The 22,001-nt window shown below is 46.0% G+C and overlaps 1 protein-coding gene across 1 annotated transcript in view; it reads right to left on the reverse strand.

Annotated features, from left to right (window-relative positions):
• Window positions 1-685: 685 nt before the first annotated feature.
• tbl2 (transducin beta like 2) overlaps window positions 686-22,001 on the reverse strand; it is a 31,845-nt gene continuing 10,529 nt past the window's right edge. The window contains exons 3-7 of the mRNA XM_038814032.1: window positions 21,242-21,426; window positions 15,009-15,160; window positions 11,026-11,152; window positions 10,610-10,762; window positions 686-2,070 (exon numbers count right to left, since the gene is read on the reverse strand). Coding sequence (XP_038669960.1) covers window positions 1,614-2,070; window positions 10,610-10,762; window positions 11,026-11,152; window positions 15,009-15,160; window positions 21,242-21,426 — 1,074 coding nt within the window. The 3' untranslated portion in view covers window positions 686-1,613. The remainder of the gene's footprint in view (window positions 2,071-10,609; window positions 10,763-11,025; window positions 11,153-15,008; window positions 15,161-21,241; window positions 21,427-22,001) is intronic.

Genomic DNA, 22,001 nt, shown 5'->3' on the forward strand with positions numbered 1-22,001 from the left:
CACTTCACCCCGGGAAGGACATACCCACCTCAAAAAAATCAATCCGAGAATAGACCTGATGCACAAGAGAAAAAAGAAAAGTCAATTTCTCAGATGTTAAAAAATCGCCCACATCAGTTCTGATAACCCATCCTTCGGACAGGTCTTTTTTTCCCTCAACCAAGGATACGGCTCCAACATCTTTGTTGGGGTCCTTAAATGGTATCTGCCCCATTTATTATACTTCTGCTAATACCCTTCCAGAATCCCAATAGGTTCCCCTGGTCCTCACCTTCCATCCCACCAGCCTCTGCATTAATTGCATCATCATCTGCCTTTTCTGTCACTTCCAGCATGCCGTGATCACCAAACATACCTTCACCTCCCCTATCGTTTTCAACTTTTCAAAGGGACTGTTCCCTCCACTGAACTCTAGCAAGGTTTACCTCAAACTGTCCTGGGCCCAAAACGCTTTTTCCAGGTGAAGCAGCAATTTACTTGTACTTCTTTCAATTTAGTATACGATAATTGCTGTTCACAGTGCATGTCTGCACCAAATTGGGCAGTTTCCTCTGATAGGTTGATTGCTGTGCTGAACACCTCTATTTAGTCTGCAAGCATGACCCCAAATTTCAGTCATTTGTCATTTTAATTCTCTGCTCCCATTCTGAGTTCTGTCCAAATGAAGCTAAACAGAAGCGCAAAGAACAGCACCATATCTCTTTATTACAGTCTTCACGATTCAATACTGAGCGTAACAACTTCAGATCATAACCAAGGTTCCTATTTTTTCAAATGACCACTTTTGTAATGAGATTGCTGCTGGCATTTGCAGCTCCACTAAACCCACCTTCTGTTTCTTTTCTTGTTCCATTATTACCTGTTACAGTCTTGCATCATTATCCCCTTTATCATTTAATCATTCCTGCCTTCCATCCTGTCCCACACCTTCCGCCAACCCTCACGCCCCACCAGCTTTCTTTGCCTCTGTACTTTATTAAAACCTGCTACGTCACTAACTTTTTCCAGTTGATGACAGGTCATCAACCTGAAAAATGAATTCTGTCTCTCTCTGCAGATGCAGCCAGACCATCCGAGTGTTCCAGTATTTTATATTTATATTTCAGATTTTCAACATTTGCAGTAATTCTCTTTTCATTAACAATTCCTGATATGTAGAGTTGTTTAGAAACTAACATTCTGGACTTGCATCATCCCATTGCATTGAGTATCGAAATCTTCAATTCAATTCAATTCAATAAAAATTCAATGGGCCTCAAGAGATTCTTAATTTCTAAGATCAATACACTGCCAATCCGGTATGCTGACTGTTGCTACAGTGGGGTAGAAAGCAATAAAATGAGAACTGGCTTCAGGTACAAAGAGTGAAAATTTGTATTTTCTTCATTTACAGAAATTCTGCTCCAAACAGATTCAAATTCAGTCCTGGGCATCAAATTCCATTGGTCCTCGAGAATGACTTTTAGTGATGGCTGAAACCTAATGGCAAGGGATATCGTATTCACTTTGCGTACAAATAATGTAGAGTTAAAGTGAAGTCACAAACATTCCTCTGAGCCTACAGAGGGGATCCAGAAACACAAAGCCCAAGGCAACCCTAGTTTGTTGCAGTTTTATTCTTTCTTTGTGCACACCGCCTCTAAAGCGCTCTGTGCATCATCAACCTGCTGCTGCAATCTCTCTCGCATTGCTTCATTCGTTGCTTTCTTTAGCCTGCCTTCCATCTCTTCAATAACCGCACGGTATCCCACCACGTTATGGAAGATACGGATTGCACGGTCACCGCATGACACCAAAAACCTACTGTTGATGTCAAATGCCAAGTCAGCAATCTCCTCTCCGTGCACATTTAAAAACTCTTCCTCCTGCTTGCCCGTCTTGGCATTGTGCACTGTGATGCTGAAGCCACTGGAGATAGCTACCACCCTGGCATCAGGAGAAAGAGCGATTCGGCATGGATCAGAGACATTGCATTTCATAGTGTACAGCAAGTAGGGATCCTGCTGCTGCTTGTACTCAACATCTGTGTCCCACAGCTTCCAGGTGCCATCTTTAGAAACTGTTGCCATTCTGTTCAGGAAACAAATTAGAGAAATCAAGTTCCATTGCTGCAAACTCTGTTTTCTAAAGAAAATCACAACCCGTAGGAAACTAGAATAGGAAACTTCAACAACATCCAGTCAATCATTAACAATTTAAGTTAGTAAGTAATTCTGAACACATAAGCTAATGATTTATATCAACCACCCAATTAAGAACTCACTAACAGCCCATCCATTAGAATGCAATACCTTGACCATGACCTCTTTTAGTTCTCATTAATTCAAACAGTAAAACCAGCTGAAAGCAGCTGAGCGGCTCACAGGACTTGGCCAATTTTGCTCTCTAACTGCGAGATGAAAATGGAGCAGTCACTTCGATATAATACCCAATATACATAGATTAATGATTGTGCTCACATTACACAATGTGCAAACTAAAGGATAATCATTTGGTACAGCAAGAATCACATTTTCATCCTTCCACTCACAGGGTTTGATCTTTTTGTGATCTCTAATTCTCTTATCCAAAGCAAAATGAATACCAGAGAAGGACTATAACCTAATCTACTTGGTCTACATCAACAGATATTTGCTCAAGAATTTAATAAAAGATTGTTTGAGCCCTAAATCAATATTGAAATATGGTGCCAATATTCAGAGGCGACACCAACATTCAAAAAAGGAACAAGGCAAAACCAGAAAATTATAGAACCATTAGCTTGACTTTTGTTCCTGGGAGGTTGCAAAAAGGGATCATTAGAGATACTCTGTTAGTGCAATGACTGAAAAGGGATTGTTAGAGACTTTTAATGTGGTTTCAAGGAAATGAAGCCAGGTCTTATTAAGCTGTAGAATTACTTTGATGAAGATCTTAGGTTGGTGGTAACTGGCATTGTATACTTACATTTTCAAAAAGCTTTTTATAAAATGCCACACGATATGCCACTAAATAAGATGTAGTTCGGTGAGATTGGCAGGCACATCTTGGGATAGATAAGAAAAATTGTTGCTTTCTCTTACACTGCAAGTTATTACTGTTGGCAATGGTTCTGTGGTGACTGAATCTCATAGGAATCAGTCTTGGGACTCCTACTTTTCACCATCTTTATTATTTGGACAATAGCAATCGAAAATAATGTGCAAGCATGCAACAAATCCAAACATTACTGTAAATGTTGAGGTGAGAAAAAAACCCAATTACAATGCAATCCAATCCAATGCAACGGGCCCACATCTGGTGAATGTCATTTCGCACAGATCGATGTAATATCATGGGCAAGTGGGGAGAGAAGAGATTTCAACGCATGTAGATTAACAGCAAGCATGTGCACATTATAGAGAATTCAGAGCTTAAGGCTGTTCATAGAATCCCTACAGTGTAGAAGGAAATCATTCGGCCCAACGAGTCTGCACCGACCCTCTGAAAGGACATCCAACCTAGGCCCACTCCCCTATCCCTGTAACCCCACCTAACCTGCAAATCTTTGGAAACTAAGGGGCCGATTAGCATGGCCAATCCACCTAACCTGCACATCTTTGAATGGTGGAGGAAACCGGAGCATGTTGTGTGGAATAGGAACCTAGTTGTTATAGAAAATTCACAATGATTGTCACCAACATTAGAGATTACATTGCTATATTTGATGCAGAAGAAAAAGCCAAAAACCCTTCTAAATGTTCTCAATAAAATATTGTGTCTAGGGACTTTCGGTGGCGGCCATGAAGGAGGTGGCATATTTGATAGCTCCCGCCTGTGACGGACCTTTGGACCTTTTTTCCCCGTTTTTTCCAGATTCTATGGGATAAATCGGTGAAGAGTGAGACAGTGAGGAGAAATCCCCCTCTGGTGTATGGAGAATTGGACCAAAAGTGGCTGTGTGAGAAGACAAAGTCCTATAAGAAAGACACGAGCAGGGGCGGTAATGCGGGAAAGCATGGCGGAGAGCAAGGGCCGCGGGGAGACGGCACAGTGGTCAACGGAGCAGCTGGTGAAGTTTTTCGAAGATTGCTTCACTAAGCTGAAGGACACTCTGGACCCCATTAAGGTTTCGAATGATCAAATTGTGCAGAATCAAGAGACCCACGGAAGAGCGATCCAGGAGGTGGAGAAAAAAGTGTCCGAGCACGAGGAATATATAACCGTGCTGGAGATGATGAACGACCACCATTCAGAGAAGAATGCAGAAGCTGGAAGAAGATGGAGAAAAGGTCCAGGAGGCAGAATCTTAGAATTGCCGGCCTCCCTGAAGGCAGTGAGGGATCAGATGAGAGGGCTTGTGACGGACATGCTGGAGAAGTTGATGGGGGCGGAGGCATTCCCTTGGCCCCTGGAAGTGGATAGAGCACACAGAGCCCTCACGAAGTAGCCCCGAGCGAACGAGCCACTGAGGGCGATGGTGGTACGCTTTCACTGATTCCTGGACAAGGAACACGTTCTGCGGTGGGCCAAGAAGGAACGGAGCAGCAAATGGGAGAATTGTGAACTGGCCATTTATCAAGACCTGGGCGCGGATTTGACCAAGAGACGAGCTGGGTTTAAATCGGGCAAAAACGGCCCTCTTTAAGGGGGTGAAGATCGGGATGTTGTACCAGGCCCGTCTGTGGGTCACACATGAGGAACGGGACTTGTACTTCGAAACACCAGACGAAGTACGGACTTTTATTAAGAGGCTGGAGGCGAACTAAAAGACACTGTAGCCTTGGAGAGTGCTGTGGTGGCCATTTGTTGTGCAATGCTGTATAAGTGTAAGTAGTGTTATGTGTAATAAGGGGCTGTTTGGATGGCTAACGGTAACTTTGGCTTGCAGGGAGCTGGTTAGAGGGAAGGGGTGATCTTTGGGGCTGGTTCTGTTTTTGGTTGGGGTTTTTTTTTTGCTAAAGTGGCTTTTTCTTCACTGTTTTTTCTGATATTTGCATACTGGGGAATGTGATGTTCTTAATATGTTTGTTTAAATGGGGGGGGGGGGGGGGGGGAGAGAACAATAGGGAGACAGACTGCTTGGTGCCAGGGGAGGGCGCTATTAAGTTACCATGGGTCAGCTGACTCACAGAAGCACAGTGGTGGGCGAGCAAGTGTTCAGCTGGAGCTTGACTTGTGGGGGGGGGGGTTGGGTTTCTAGTGTTGTTGCTGGGGGGGGGGGGGAAAGAGGCCGCTTTGCTGATAGGGGAGGAACTGTTATTAGAGGACAAATGGGAGGTCGGGAACAGCGACAGCCCGAGGGGGGGCTCCAGGAGGCGCAGGGCGCGAGCCAGAGGCTGGCCTAAAAGGGTGATGGCTAGTCAGCAAAGGCGGGAGGGGGGGGGCGCGCGGTCAGCCCCCCAACCAGGCTGATTACATGGAACGTTAGAGGGTTGAATTGGCCGGTCAAGAGGGCTCACGTGTTTGCGTATTTGAGGGGGCTGAAGGCGGACGTGGCAATGCTACAAGAGACACACCTAAAGGTTAGACCAGACGTGATTGAGAATGGGGTGGTTAGCCAAGTATTCCACTCAGGCTGGACTCAAAAGACAAGAGGGGTAGCGATCTTGATCAACAAACGAGTGGCATTCGAGGCAGGAAGAATCGTGTCAAACAAGAGGGGTAGGTACATAACGATGAGTGGGTAGCTGAGGGGGAGCGGGTGGTACTCGTGAACATTTATGCTCCGAATTGGGACGATGTGGAAATTATGAGGCAGGTGTTAGGTAAGATCCCAGACTGAAGAGTCACAGAACCCGATTATGGGAGGAAATTTTAACGCAGTCATTGATCCAGAATTGGACCGTCAAAACCCAGGACAGGGAGGAGGCCGGCTGCGGCAAAGGAATTGAAGGGGTTTATGGAACAGATGTGGGGAGTAGACCCATGGAAGTTTGCACGGCCAAGGGCGATGGAGTTTTCTTTTTTCTCACATGTCCACAAGGTATACTCTCGCATTGACTTTTTTGTTCTGAGTAGGGCGCTAATACCGGGGGTGGTTGATACGGAATACTCGGCAATTGCAGTGTCGGATCATGCCCCACATTGGGTGGATCTACAGGTTAGGGCAACGCCCGTTGTGGAAACTGGATGTGGGGTTGCTAGCGGACAAAGCAATTTGTAGGTGAGTTACCGAGTCCATCCAGAACTATCTGGAAACAAACATGGGGACAGCACGTAGCATTGTGGTTAGCACAATTGCTTCACAGCTCCAGGGTCCCAGGTTCGATTCCCGGCTTGGGTCACTGTACAGACTCCAGACAGACATTCTCCCCGTGTGTGCGTGGGTTTCCTCCGGGTGCTCCGGTTTCCTCCCACAATCCAAAGATGTGCAGGTTAGGTGGATCGGCCATGCTAAATTGCCCTTAGTATCCAAAATTGCCCTTAGTGTTGGGTGGGGTAACTGGGTTATGGGGATAGGGTGGAGGTGTGGACCTGGGTAGGGTGCTCTTTCCAAGAGCCGGCGCAGACTCGATGGGCCGAATGGCCTCCATCTGCACTGTAAATTCTATGAAGTCTATGATAGGGGGAACGTCTCTGCAGCGACGGTTTGGGAAGATCTGAAGGCAGTGGTCAGAGGGGAATTAATCTCGATACGAGCCCACAGAGAAAAGGCAGAACGGGCTGAGAGAGATAAGTTAGTGGAGGAGATACTCCAGGTAGACAGGAGATACTTGGAGGCCCCGGACGGGGGGAGGCTACTGAGGGAGCAGCGGAGGTTACAGGCAGAGTTTGGGATGTTGAGCGCAGGGGAAGCGGTGGAACAGTTGAGGTAGGCAAGGGGGGCGATTTATGAGTACAGGGAAAAGGCAAGCAGAATGTAAAAGGGAGGCAGCCAGGGAGATAGATAAAGTAAAGAATAGAGGCCCTGGACCATTGGGGTGAATGAGGTGTTTAAGGACTTCTATAGTAAACTTTATGAGTCGGAACCCTTGGCTGGGATGGAGGGGATGAGGCAGTTTTTAGATCAGTTGAGGTTTCCAAGATTAGATGAGGATCTGGTGGAAGTGTTGGGAGCCCCAATTGAGATTGAGGATATAAATCGAGGGGCTGGAGGGCATGCAGTCGGGCAAGGCCCCAGGGCCCGACAGCTATCCGGTGGAATTCTACAAGAAGTTTTCAGAGATATTGAGCCCACTGCTGGTGAGGACATTTAATGAAGCAAGAGAGAAGAGAAGGGTGTCCTCCCCGCAACAATGTTGCAGGCCACGATTTCATCGATCCTGAAATGGGGGAAGGATCCAGAGCAATGCGGGTCATAGGGGCAATTTCTCTACTGAATGTGGACACCAAACTGCTGGCTAAGATACTGGCCATAAGAATAGAGGACTGTGTCCCGGGGTGATAGGGGAAGACCAGACTGGATTTGTAAAGGGCAGGCAACTCAAGGCCAATGTTCGAAGGCTTTTGAATGTTATTATGATGCCCTCAGAAGGAGAGGAGGTGGAGGTGGTAGTAGCGATGGATGCGGAGAAGGCTTTTGATCGGGTGGAGTGGAATTACCTGTGGGAGGCGCTGGGGAGGTTTGGTTGGTGAGGGCTTTATTGACTGGGTGCGGTTGCTCTATCAGGCACCAGTAGCGAGTGTGCATACGAACCGGCTGAGGTCGGCGTATTTTAAACTACACCGAGGGACAAGGCAAGGGTGCTCCCTCTCCCCGTTAATGTTTTCTCTGGCCATAGAGCCATTGGCCATGGCGTTAAGAGCCTCTAGGAACTGGAAGGGGGGGGGGCACCGGGTCTCGCTTTACGCAGATTACCTGCTCTTGTACATTTCAAACCCATTGGAGGGGTTGGGGAAGTAATGTGAATCCTGGGGAATTTGGCAATTTTTCAGGATATAAATTGAACATGGGGAAAAGCGATATGTTCGCGATCCAGGCAAGAGGACAAAGAGACTGGGAGAGCTGCCGCTTAGAATGGTAGGAAAGAGCTTTCAGTATCTGGGAATACAGGTGGCCCAGGAATGGGAGACACTGCACAAGTTAAACCTATCCCGGCTGGTGGAGCAAATGGAAGGGGACTTTAAGAGATGTGACATGCTCCCACTATGACTTGCGGGGAGGATACAGACCATGAAAATGACAGTCCTCCCCAAATTTCTGTTTGTCTTTCAGTGCCTCCCCATCTTAATGGTGAATAAGGTTATCTTGGGCTTTGTGTGGGCCAGTAAAACCCCGCGAGTGAAGAAAGTGTTGCTGGAGCGCAGTCGGGGGGAGGGTGGGTTGGCACTGCCGAACTTCTGCAATTACTACTGGGTGGCTAATATAGCCATGATAAGGAAGGGGGTAGCGGGGAAGGGGTCGGTGTGGGAGCGGATGGAGGTGGCGTCATGCAAAGTCACAAGTTTGGGAGCACTGATAACAGCACCTCTTCCGTTCTTGCCGGCCCGATACTCCACAAGTCCGGTGGTGGTGGCGGCTCTGAGAATCTGGGGGCAATGGGAGGAGATACAAGAGAGTGAAGGGAGCATTGGTTTGGACCCCAATTTATAATAATCATCGGTTTTTACCGGGTAGGCTGGATGGTGGGTTCCGAAGATGGAAACGGGCAGGAATTAGAAGGATGGGGGATCTATTTATAGATGGGAGCTTTGAAAGCCTTGGAGGATAAATTTTGATTGCCAGCAGGGAAAGGGTTTAGGTATTTGCAGGTGCGAGACTTTCTGCGGCTGCCGCCATGGGGGATACAGGATAGAGTAGTCTCCAGTACTGGGTAAGAGAGAGAGAGAAAGGTTTCAGATATTTACCAGGAGCTTTTGAAGGTGGAGGAAACTCCGGTGGAGGAGCTTAAGGGCAAGTGGGAGGACGAGCTAGGAGGAGAGATAGAGGCGGGTCTATGGGTAGACGCGCTAAGCAGGGTTAATACCTCCTCATCATGTGCCAGGCTTAGCCTTATACAATTTAAGGTAGTCCACAGGGCACACATGACAGTGGCTAGGATGAGCAAGTTTTCGGGGTAGAGGATAGGTGTGCGGGAAGCCCAGCAAATCATGTCCACATGTTTTGGGCATGCCCGAAGCTGGGGGGGTTTTGGCAGGGTTTTGCTAAGGCGATGTCCACGGTAGTAAAAACACGGGTGGTGCCGAGTCCGGAGGGAGCAATCTTTGTGTGTCGGAAGAGCCGGGAGTTCAGGGGCGAAAGAGGCTGACATCTTGGTTTTTGCCTCCCTGGTAGACAGATCTTGCTAATGTGGAGGGACTCGAAGCCCCCTGAGTGTAGAGACCCGGGGTAGTGACATGGCTGGGTTTCTCAGTTTCAAGAAGATAAAGTTCGCCTGAAGAGGGTCAATGGTCGGGTTCACCCAGAGGTGGCACCATTCGTCGACTTTCTCGGGGAAAATAAAAATGTCAGCAGATGCAGTATTCCGGGGGGGGGGGGGGGGGGGATTGTTGTTTTATGGTTGGGGTGTGTGAAGATTGGGTTGGGGGTGGTAATGTTTATTATACCATGTTTATGTCATTGGTATTGTTATTGTTATTATTAGAAAAATGTTCAAATACCTTAAAATATTTTTTCAAAAACAATATTGTCTAAATTTGGTCCCCTCAAATGAAAATTGATTTAGAGGCTCTGAAAAAGGCTCAAAGAAGAGCATTTAGACACAGAAATCGGCATAGTCGGTTCTTTTTACTTTCGACTGCAAGGAGATTTGATAACGATCTTTAAATTAATGAAGGAAGCAGAAACTGTCCTTGCAAATAAATTGAGTTATATTGGGTTAACGGCTCCTGGATAAATTAATGGGAATGAATGGACATTACAAACAAGTACCAGGTTTCAAACCCAACCCAACAGCTGTCTGGTTTTAACCTTCCAAGGAAAGAATGGGCCACCCTCAACAGGTTCACTGCCCATTCGCGGCTAACCTCCACAGATGCGGCATTGGGGCCAGCCCCTATATGCTTGTTGGAAAGAGCAAACTATGTAGCACATCATGGAAGAATGTCCAATCCAGACTAAGTGGCCTGTCCATACTCAACACAGCAACACCGGAAGAAGCTTAAGGACTTTGCCTTCGCTAAATAAATAAAAAAGCAGCAGGGGAAATGCATACAGTTGCATCAACAGAGCCAAGTTAGCTACCAGAAAGAGTTTTCTATTTACAGAGGGTCATCAACCTCTGAAACAAGTTACCAGCTTGTACAGCGAGTACAGTTTTGTTTCAGGTACTCAAGGGAAACTGGATTTCTAACTATGACTGCTACTGAAGCTTACAGGAGGTAGGTGGAGTGCTGGGATTTTATCAGATAATCACTGGTCTCCTGTTTTGATCACCTCGGGGGAATCAGAGACAAATTTCTCCGCATTGTTCCCTGAAATGGTCTAGGATTTTCCTCTGTTGCTTGGTGGCCATGGTGTTCCTGAAGCTCAACTGCAAATGACGGCATGGGACAAGATCTTATCTTAGAACCAAGTCAAGAGTCATTTAGTTTCTCTGTGAACTCTGCCTCTCTTATTCCATGTAACATTAAATCTCGCGGTGACAATTGTTTGAAACATGTTGCAGGTATATAAATGAAACACTGAATTTGGTGGAGTGGATGCTTTCTAAACAGTACATGCTACTTAAGATATCATATGTGAGGTGATCGTACAATATGGTCTCACCTTCTGGAGTCATTGGAAAAAGCAAATGAGTATATGCCAGCTGAATGACCCTTTAGATCAAAGGCCCTCATCACCTCCCGGAACGTGCCCGATTTGGTAAAACAGACTTCCCAAACTTTCACATCCGGCGTAAAGCCACAAGAAGCCACAAACCTGCATAAATAGAAATGCGCCACAATCCATCAAACAATGTTTTTCAAAAAGCCATGCAACCTGATTTTGACACAATCTTTGCGCCTGATCAACAGTGAAGATTGATAAAAATGTGAAGCTACAGCTCAATTGTGGCTGCAAAGTGGCAATAGTACAGTACCAATAGAGCTTTTTGTGTTGGCCTTCCCTCTCCTAACTGCACCAGTGTAGGTGATATTACTGCTGGGTTTGTATTGTTTATTGCCAAAGTGAATGACACCAACCTTCCACAAGGAGACACTGTGGCATATGCATTGTTCATCTGGTTAGTGTTAATTGTAGCTAGGAGCTCTCCTTTCAGGTCCCAGATAAGGATGGTAGTGTCATTTGATGCAGACATAATGAACTTTCCTAGAATCAAGATTAAAGACACACAATTAATATATTCTGCTTTGTACAGAGTATTTATAGTTGACAATCCTATTCCATCTCTAGCTATGCAAAGGCCAAGTCTCACCACTTGGCACATGTTTGCATCTACAAATTCCTAATGTACAAAGTCTATGATTTCAGTCATGCCACCAGAAAGAACTGACAATATTCCTCTATACACTATAGCAAGGGGAGTATGGCATGTCATCCCAGAACATGGTCACAGTTGGGATTGTTTTTACTATTTTAATACAATACGTTTGGGGGAAATAGATTATGCTCACATTTAAAGTAAGTTAATACAGGCATTGTAAGACAATAGTGTTAACAAATTTATTTTGATGCATTCTCAGATCACAAATAATAAAACAATTCAGTAACTTGTCTCCATAACTAATAAATAGCTCATATCCTTCAGTTAGGAGCTTCCGAACCAGGGATAAAGCAGAACTGTGGATACCAAAGATGCAGACCAGCTTTTCTAATGGAGGGCCAATGCTCCCAGCTAAAGCAAAGGAACAGTGCTACACACTGGGTACAGGGTCAAACCTCCCAAAAGGAGTGGATCGAGAGGTTCTCGTGGCGACATGATGGTGGAGGTTGCGTGGCTCCAGCTGGAGCTTTCTTTTTTTTGACCCTTTTCATCCAGATTTTGGGGAGTTTTACGTGATTGATTGCGAGAACGGTTGCGACAACCAAAGGTGTTGAAATACCAGAAGAAAAATACATTAGGTGCACAGGCAGGTGCGAGCGATACTCTGCCGACGTGCTCGGGTTCGGTGGGGTGTGCTGTGGGAGGAAAGATGGCGGGAGCATGCTCACCATGTGGGGCGGTGCTCATTACAGTGTATACGCTGGCCGAAGTGTTGCCGGTTGAGTTTGAGCAGCAATTCGGCAAGCATTGTGACAGGCATCAAAAGGAGATTATGGCCTTGCTCAAGGAGTTGGTGGACAACGCACTTGGCCCGATAAAGGAGGCCATGGGAAAGACGTTGATGGTGGTGCGGGAGAAAGGGAGGTGTTGAAGGGGGTAGAAGAGTATAGTTGCAGCATAGCAACCAGTTCACCTTGATGGGTGAGGAGCTGCAGACGGTGCAGGGGAGCGTTAAAGCGCTGAGAGCAATAGTGTAGGATCTGGAGAACAGGTCACAAAGGCACAATCTGAGGATTGCGGGTTTTCCTGAGGGACTAGAGGCCGACAGAATATTTTGCAGGGATGTTTGCCAAGTTGTTGAGGGAGGAGGAGGACCCCTCCCTCCATGAGCTGGATATGGCTCACCAGTCACTCCGGCCGAAAGAACCACCGAAGAGCTGTGATGGTCTCCTTTCACAGCTACCAGGTGAAGTAAAAAGTGTTGATATGGGCAAAGCTGAATCGAGAGGCGAGGTGGGAATACAGGTGTGAGGAAAGCTGAATACTCGGCGATTGTTATCTCGGATCATATATTGGTCCTGGAGAAGGGACTAGCAAAGAGGCCTGCGTGGGGGTTGGATGTGGGGTTGTTGGCGGACCCGAATTTTTGTGCAAAGGTGGGAAGGGTGATTGAGGATAATGTGGGGTTTAACTGGAACAGGGAGGTTTCGTCGTCAGTGGTGTAGAAGGCATTGATAAGGGGCAAGATCATCTTGTTTAAAGTTCAGGTGGACAAGAAAGCAAGGGAACAGTGGCAGTGGCTGGTAGAGGACATTTTGGACTGGATGGAAGGTTTGCAGAGGATCCTACCCCAGATCTTCTGGTGAGGAAAAAGGAATTACAGGCAAAATTTGACCTTCGGTACACAGGAAAGGCAGTCCGGCCGTTGAGGCGGGTGAAGAGGGCTATAGGAGTATGGGGAGAAGGCCAGTCGCTTGCTGGTGGGCCAGCTCTGCCAGCAGGCTGCTGCAAGAGACTGGGTCTGGGATGGGGCAGGGGAATTTGTGGTGGCGCCAGAGCAGGTGAATTAGGCGTTTGAGAGCTTTTATAAAAAAGGTGTATAGGTCAGAGGACCCCAGAGGATAAGTCGGACATGAGGCATGTTTTTGGGGAAGTTGGAGTGTCCTAGAGAGGAGAGGGCAGGGCTGGAAGAGCCAGTGAGGATGGAAGACGTTTGGGGGCTTTGCAATTTTGGGTGGCAACTACCTACTTTAAGGACTTCGGAGTGCAGGTGGCTCGGGGCTGGGCTCGGCTCCGTAAGTTGAATTTCACGAGTCTGGTGAGTAGGGTCAAGACGGATCTATCGAGATGGGACAGCATTCCCCTATCGTTAGCGGGCCGGCTGCAGGCGATTAAGATGAATATTTTGCTGTGATTTTTATTTCTATTTCAGTGCTTGCTGGTCTATTTGCAAAAACATTTTTTATGGAGGTGGAATGGTCGTTTGTGTGAGCAGATAAGGTAGCGAGGATTAGGAGAACGGTGCTTAAGAGAGGGCAGCAGTTAGGAGGCCTGGCCCTTCCAAATCTGCTGTGCTATTATTGAGCGCAAACCCAGAGAGGTGCGGGGCTGGATCAGGGAGTCGGAGGATTTGTGGGTGAAGATTGAGGCAGGCTCTTGTAAGGGGTCGGGGGTACGGGTGTTGGCAACGGCAACCGTTTGGCCCAAGGAAATATTCGGGAAGTTTGGTGGTGGTGGCTATGTTGAGGCAGTTCCGGCAGCACTTTAGGCTAGGGGTGGTGTCGTCGTGGATGGTGATCTGAAGGAATCATGGATTCGAATCAGCGAGGTTAGACGCTCGGTTACGGGGATGGGAGGAGCGAGGGAATAAATGACTTGTTTCTAGATGGGACAGTTTTTGAGTTTGGAGGAGATGGGTGGGGATTTTGGATACTCGCAGTAGGTTTTTAGGTATATGCAGGTGAGGGTTTTCCCAACCTTTTCGGTGGCACTGCCCTCCTCGCTGTTGGAGCGGGTGCTGTCGGAGATGGGGCTGTGGAGGGTGGTGGTGGGGGGCTGTGGTCATCTCAGCGATCTACGAGAGGATTTTGGAAGAGGATAAGGTGCCTCTGGAGGGGATTAAGGCTAAGCGGGAGGAGGAACTGGGGTTGGCCCTGGAGGAGAAGTTATGGCTTGAGGTGCTGGTGGGGGGGGGGGTTTAATGCCTCAACTGCATGTGCTCGGCTGAGGTTAATACAGTTAAAGGTAGTACATAGAGCGCACCTGACAAAGCCGAGGATGAGCTGGTTGTTTGAGGGGGTGGAGGACATTTGTCAACAGTGTGGGGGGGCTCCAGTCACACGTACATATGTTCTGGTCCTGTTTGAAGCTGGGGAGATTTTGAAGGTTGTTCTTCTGCGCCATGTTGGTGATCTTGCACGTGGATTTGGAGCCCAGTTCCCAGGGGGTCATATTTGGGTGTCAGACTTGCCAGAGCTGCAGAAGGGAGCTGGGGAAGATGTTTTAGCCTTTGCCTCGCTGATTGCTTGCAGGCAGGTCCTGTTGGAGTGGAGGTCAGCTTCTCCACCCTGTGTCTCGGTATGGTTGGGGCATCTGCCGGAGTTCCTGTATTTGGAGACGGTCATATTTTGGTGGGTTGTGGGGGGCGGTGAGTGAGAGGTCCCACAAGAGATGGGTTTTGTTTGTGCTACATTTTAAAGAGCTGGTTACTGTCAGCTGTTATGGGGAGCGGGCAAAATGTATTTTTTGTTCTAGGTTATTGCGGGTTGATGGGGGGGGGGGGGGGGGGGGGGGGTGGTTGGTGTTGTTTTTGCTTTGTTATGCTGCGTACTTAAAATGTTAAAATATTAAAAACTTGAATGAAAATATTTTCCAAAGAAATAAATAAAAGGAGTGAATCAAATACTGGGTGAACTCCCAGCCGAGAGAAGCGAACCGCTAATGTTGGCTGAAAGCCTGCACCTGTTTCCGCAATTCCAATGTTCACAATGGGAGCTTTATGCTTCTTCGGGAAGTCTTCAGATGCGGCGGTGAATGTGAATGAACCATCATCCTTTTTGGTCATTTTAAAAACCCGGATTGTTTCTTCATTTGCTAGCCACGTGATGAAGGCTCTGTAGCGACAGAATTTAAAAGAAAATTAACTTAACACGCTGCTGGTATCTCACATGCTACAGAAACAATATTCTTCAGGGGTGGAAGAAAACAATAAGGTTCAGACAAAGTAAAGGATCAGACTAGCTGGAATCACAGAAAATGGATCGGGTTAAGTAAACATTTCAGTTTCCTTCCATATATTTAAGTGATATCAGCAGAATAGACACGAGTCACTAGTGAGTCTTTTTGTCAGTAGTATGTTTTATTATCTAATGGCAGGGCAGCTACGACCTCTCCAGTGTACATCCTGTGCCATGTATGAACTCCTGGACACTTCCTGTGTGCTGGATAACCGTATGTGCAGCAAGTGCCATCAGTTGCAGCAGTTTGAGCTCCGGGTTTTGGAGTTTGAGCAACAGCTGGCTTCACTGCAGGGCATCTGTGAGAATGAGAGTTTTGTGAATAGCACATTGAGATATGTTCACTCCGCAACTTAAGACAACGCAGAGAGCGAGGGAATGGATGATCACCAGTGTGTCAAGAAGAAACAGACAGATGGTGCAGGAGACCCCTGAATGCATCTCTCTCACCACCCAGTTCTGAATATTGCTGAAAGTGCTGGTTCAGCAGGGGAGTGCAGCCAGAGTCAAGTCCGGTTCAACTGCATGGGGGGGGGGGGGGGGGGGGGGGGGGCATGAAGAGGACTGGAAGAGCAATAGTTATGGGGGGTTCAATAGTTAGGGGAACAGACAGATATTTTTGTGGCTGCCACCGTGAATCCAAGAGGTATGTTGCCTCCCGAGTGAGAGGGTCATGGATGTGAATGTCTGCAGAGAAACCAGAGGTCAGGGGGGCTAAACAGCCAGCATTTGTGGCCCACATCAGTACCAACCACATTGGCAGAAAATGAGATGTGGTCCTACAGCTAGAATGTAGGGCGGTAGATCGGAAATTAGAAAGCAGAACCTCCAAAGTAGCAATCTGCAGATTACTACCAGTGGCACATGTGAGCGAGCAGATAAATAAAAGGATAAAGCAGATGAATGCCTGGCTGGAGAGATGGTCCAGGAGGGAAAGCTCTAGATTCCTTGGACATTGGGCGCAGTTCTGGAGGAGATTGGACCCGTACAGGCTAATGGATTGCATCCAAATGGAGCCGGGACCAATTTCTTGCTAGGCAATTTGCTAGTGCTGTTAGGGAGGTTTAAACTAACTTCGCAGGGGTGTGGGAACCAGAAGGTAATGTTAGAGAGGAATACCAAGGTGCAGAAAACACTGGGAGAGACGCACAGCATCAGAGTGGAACATAGGTATTAGGTGAGTTCAGCATAAGATAGAATTAATAAAATTCTAAATTAGGTCTACTGTGCAGCAATGTGAATACATGGCACGTGGTGTACAAGATTGGTGAATTGCAGGAACAGACAACCGCCTTGAAATATGATGTTGTGATGGTAACGGTGACCTGGCTCAAACAAGGGCAGGAATAGATTAGGTGTTTGGAAAAGATAGGCAAGGAAACAGGAAGAAGGGGCCGTATTGATTAAGGAGAACATTTCAGTGCTGGAGAAACAGCATGTCCCAAAGGGGTCAAGGACAGAGTCTATTTGGCTAACGGTAAGGAACAAAGAAGGTGCACTTAAATTGCTTGGTGTAGTCTCATAGGTCACCAACTAGTGGGAAAGGTCTGGAAGAGCAAATTTGAAAGAAAATTTCAGAGAGGTACAATTATAGAGTAGTTCTAAAGGGTGGCTTTAATTTTACCATTATAAACTGGGGTAAGAACAGTGTAAAGAGTCCTTCCTGTTAATTCCATTATTTCCCCTTTATTTTTGCGGTTAGCATTTTGATCTGTTTTAGTCTGCTTAAAGACAACCATCTGAAACAAAAACAATTTCCTTTTACTTATTATTTTCACCCCTCCCCTCTGTGTGTCTGTCTTGTGTGCATGTATATAGGAGGTTGGGGGCGGGGGCAAGTTAAAGTGGGGGATTAGGATTTAGTTGATAGTTAACCAGTTGTATTTGCTGCATATTTCATTATAGTTCTCGTTATAGGTAAACAGTAATTTTGTTTAAATTTACAAACCTAGTGACTGTAATTATTGGGCAGCCAAGGGCCAAAGACATTGGGTATTTTTCTAAGAATTATTGGTTACTTTATTGGGGGCAGCACGGTAGCGCAGTGAGTAGCACTGTTGCTTCACAGCTCCAGGGTCCCAGGTTCGATTCCCGGCTTGGGTCACTGTCTGTGTGCGGTCTGCTTGTTCTCCTTGTGTCTGCGTGGGTTTCCTCCGGGTGCTCCGGTTTCCTCCCACAAGTCCCTAAAGACTTGCTGTTAGGTAATTTGGACATTCGGAATTCGCCTTCTGTGTACCTGAACAGGCGCCGGAATGTGGCGAGTCAGGGTTTTTCACAGTAACTTCATTGCAGTGTTAATGTAAGCCTACTTGTGACAATAAAGATTATTATTATTACTTCAATTGTGTTCCGGCTCCGGGACAAGTGGGGCTGGAATTGACTGCGCACCAGCCCAGGTGTCATAACAGCCCAGCATTCCTAGAGAGAATGCTCAGAAGAATTCTCTACAGCAGTATGTTTCCAGTCCATCGAGAAAGTTCGTAGACCTGGTTTTTGGGAATGTGGTGAGCCAAGTAGATTGTATCATAAGGTTTAGATTGATTATGGAACAGGACAAGAAGCAGTCCAAAGTAAATATAATGGGGGGGGGGAAAGACAGCTTCAACAGGGTACGAATGGTTCTAACATAGATAAATTGGAATTAAAGGTTGCCAGACAAGACTGTAGCTGGACAGTGGGCAATCATAGAATCCCTACAGTGCAGGAGGAGGCCATTTGGCCCATCGAATCTGTACCGACCCTCTGAAAGAGTACCCTACCTAGGCCCACCCCCCACCCTACCCCTGTAACTCCATCTAACCTTTGGACACGCTATGGGTCAATTTAGCATTTCCAATCCACTTAGCCCGCACACAAAGAACAGTACAGCACAAGAACAGGCCCTTCGGCCCTCCAAGCCTGCGCTGATCACATGTCCTATCTAGACCAAACGCCCGTCTGTTCATGTGTCTATCTAGATAAGTCTTAAAGGTCGCTAACGTATCTGCCTCAAGCACCTCACTTGGCAGTGCATTCCAGGCCACCACCACCCTCTGGTGTAAAAAAAACTTCCCCCGCACATCTCCATTGAACCTATCCCCCCTCACCTTGAACTTGTGCCCCCTTGTAATTGTCATTTCCATCCTTGGAAAAAGCCTCCAACTGTTCACCCTATCTATACCCCTCATAATTTTATAAACTTCCATCAGGTCGCCCCTCAGCCTCCGACCTTCGAGGGAGAACAATCCCAGTTTCTTCAATCTCTCCTCATAGATAATACCCTCCATACCAAGCAACATCCTGGTAAACCTTTGGACTGTGGGAGGAAACCGGAGCACCCAGAGGAAACCTACACAGACATGGGGAGAACATACAAATTCGATCTTTAAAAAAGAAATAGTTCAGGCAGAGTCACGGTATATTCGCATAAAGGGGCATGGTAGGGCAAAGAAATCAAGAGCTCCCTAGCTGACAAAACAGATAGAAATTCAGGAGAAAAAGTGTGCTTATGATCGCTGTTAGATGGAGAATACAACAAGGTTCAGGGGGGAATTAAGAAAGCAATAAGAGGAGCAAAGAGAAAGTATGAAAAGGGACTGGCAGCTAAAATGAAAGGAATTCCAATATTCTCCTGTGGGCATATAAATAGTAAAACAGTGATAAAAGGAGGGGGGGCTGATTGTGCAACAAAAAGGAGACGGGGCATGGCTGAGGTATTAAATTAATACTTTGCATCTGTCTTTACCAAGGAAGATGATACTGAACAGGAGAAGGTAAAAGAGGACGTGGTTCAAACATTGGAAGGGTTTAAAACTGATAAGAAGCAGCTATTGAATAGGCTGCCTGTAATAAGACACCTGGACCAGATGAGATGCATCCAAGATCACCAAAGGAAATAAGTATGAAATTGTGGAAACACTGGCTATAATTTTCCAATCTTCTTTCGTCTCAGGGCCAGTGCCCGAGGAGTGCAGAAATATAAACATTACGCCCTTGTTCAAAAAAGGGTAATATGGGATAAAATTCAGAATCACTTGGGTAAATGTAGGTTAATGAAGGATGTCTGTACAAATTTCAGTAACTTGCTTGACTTTTTGATTCGGTAACAGAGAGGGCTGATCAGGATAATGCTGTTGATATGATGTAAATGGACTTCTAAAAGGCATTTGATAATGTGCCACCCAACAGTTAGAACGCATGGAATAATAATAACAAAAATGTATTTGTGTCACAAGTAGGCTTACATTAACACTGCAATGAAGTTACTGTGAAAATCCCTTGGTCGCCACACTATGGCGCTTGTTCGGGTACACTGACGGAGAATTCAGAATGTCCCATTCACCCAGCAAGCACGTCATTCGGGACTTGCGGGAGTAAACTAGAGCACCTGGAGGAAACCCACGCAGACATGGGGAGAACGTGCAGACTCCACACAGACAGTGACCCAGCTGGGAATCGAACCCGGGTCCCTGGCGCTGTGGAACAACAGTGCTAACTGTTGCGCTACCATGCTGCCCTGAAACGGACTGCTGTAGCATGGATTCAAAATTAGATGAGTGACAGGAAACAGCGAGTAGTGGTGAATACTGTTTGTTTTAAGACTGGAGGAAGTTTTATATTGGTGCTCCTCAGGGATTGATGCTAGGATGCTGCGCTTCCTGATATATAGGTACCTAGGTGCATAGGTATTAGAAGCAGATTTAGGTAATTCAGCTCTTCGAGCCTGCTCCGCCATTCAATCAGATCATGTCTGATCTCTTCCTGGTCTCAAATCCACCTTCCTACCTGCCCCCCCATCCCTTTCAAAATCAGAAATATATCTATCTCCTTCTGAAACCATTTAATGATTCAGACTCCACCGCACTATGGGACAGTAAGTTCCACAAATTCACCACCCTCTGCGAGAAGTGGCGAATATTGTTTTTCCTCCTCATCTCAGTTTTAAATCTATACCCGTGACCTCTCTCTCAGCCTATATCTGTGACCTCTCGTTCTTGATTGCCCCACAAGGGGGAACATTTGGACAATGTTTACTTTATCAATCCCTCTTAGTATTTTATACACCTCGATCGGATCTCCTCTTATTCTTCTAAGCTCCCAATATAATCCCAAACTGGTCAATGTCTCCTCATACATCAACCCTTTCATCCCTGGAATCAATTTGGTGAACCTCCTCTGGACTGCCTGCAGTGCCACCATATCCTTCTCAAATATGGAGACCAAAATTGGACACAATACTCCAGATGCGGTCTCATCAACACCATATACAATTGCAACAACACTTCTCTACTTTCACACTCCGGTCCTTTTGCAATAAATGTTCAAATTCCATTTGCCTTTTTTATTACATGCTGTACCTACATGCCGACTTTCTATGATTCATGAACAAAGACACCCAGATCCCTCTGCCCAGACACATTTTGAATCTGCTTTTCATTTAAATAATAATTTGCTTTCTACTAAAATGATAATGAAGCCACTGCAGAGGGTGAAGAAAAGACTTACAAGAATGGTTCCTCACCCTGGAACCATTCAGTTAGGAAGATAGATTGGAGATGTTGGAATTGTTCACTTTCAAGTAAAGACGATTGAGAGGAAATTTGATAGAGCTATTCAAAATCATAAGGGATCTAGACAGAGTAGATTGGGAGAAGTTGATCCCATTAGTAGAAGCATTAAAAACCAAAGGGCAAAGATTTAAGGTAATTGGCAAAAGAATAAAAGGCAGCACGAGGGAAACCATTTTACACAATTGGTTAGAATCTGGAATGCACTGCCTGAGTGTTGGGAAAGCGGTTCAAACAAAGCATTCAACAGGAAATTGGATTAATGTCTGAAAAGGAAGGATGTAGAGATATGGGGAGAAAGCGGGAGAGCGGCTTGAGAAAAATGCTTCTTCAGAGAGCCAGCACATGCACAACGCCTTCTTCTGTGCAATAAGCATTCTATGATTCTATGTTTAAATATATCACATTTTACCTGGAGTCAGGGCTGAAGCACACATGCGTGGCATGATCAAGTTCAACGTTAGCTCGCACACACCGATGGTCATGCTCAAGAAAATCTTTTGTACTCCAAATTCGGACTGTACGGTCATCGGCACAGGAAGCCAGGTACTTCCCATTACTACTGAAGTCAAGGCAGCTGACATTCCCACTGTGACTCTTCAAAGACAAAATAACAATTCAATCAAAGCATCTTTCCAAATCACTGATAATACATGTCTCATCTATGCTAGGTTGTTGTCACATTTCAAGATCTTCTGATAATTCTTTATTGCACAGAAAGTGTTTTTCTAAACATGGTTTAAATGGATAGTGTAATTTTAACAGAAGGATCAGAGATCATTAAGTTGTTAATAAAGCTTTGGTGGTGTTTTCTTATATGGTCATTAATAAGTAATTTGCTAGTTTTTCTCCGTAATCAATAAACACCTTGTCCCTATTGTGTTGGGGAATCACTGGCACTGGGCAGTTAGGAGGCAATCTAGTAGATCTTTTTTCTGTGAGCAGCAAGTGTTAAAACAGATACAAACAAACAGTCAGGTTTAAAAACCATAAAAGCCATGAAGACAGACAGGATTGTTAGAGAGTCGAGTTAGAAATGCTTGATTTGAGCCAAGTCAGATGGCCCACTGATGTGGATAGTACAACATGCTCTTTTTATTACTACACAAGTATAAGCTCTACAGATTGAATTCTGTTCTGCATGTTCATCTTACTGTTAAATAAAGCAGCTC

Source organism: Scyliorhinus canicula, chromosome 12 (genome assembly GCF_902713615.1).
Source record: "Scyliorhinus canicula chromosome 12, sScyCan1.1, whole genome shotgun sequence".
NCBI lineage: Eukaryota > Metazoa > Chordata > Chondrichthyes > Carcharhiniformes > Scyliorhinidae > Scyliorhinus > Scyliorhinus canicula.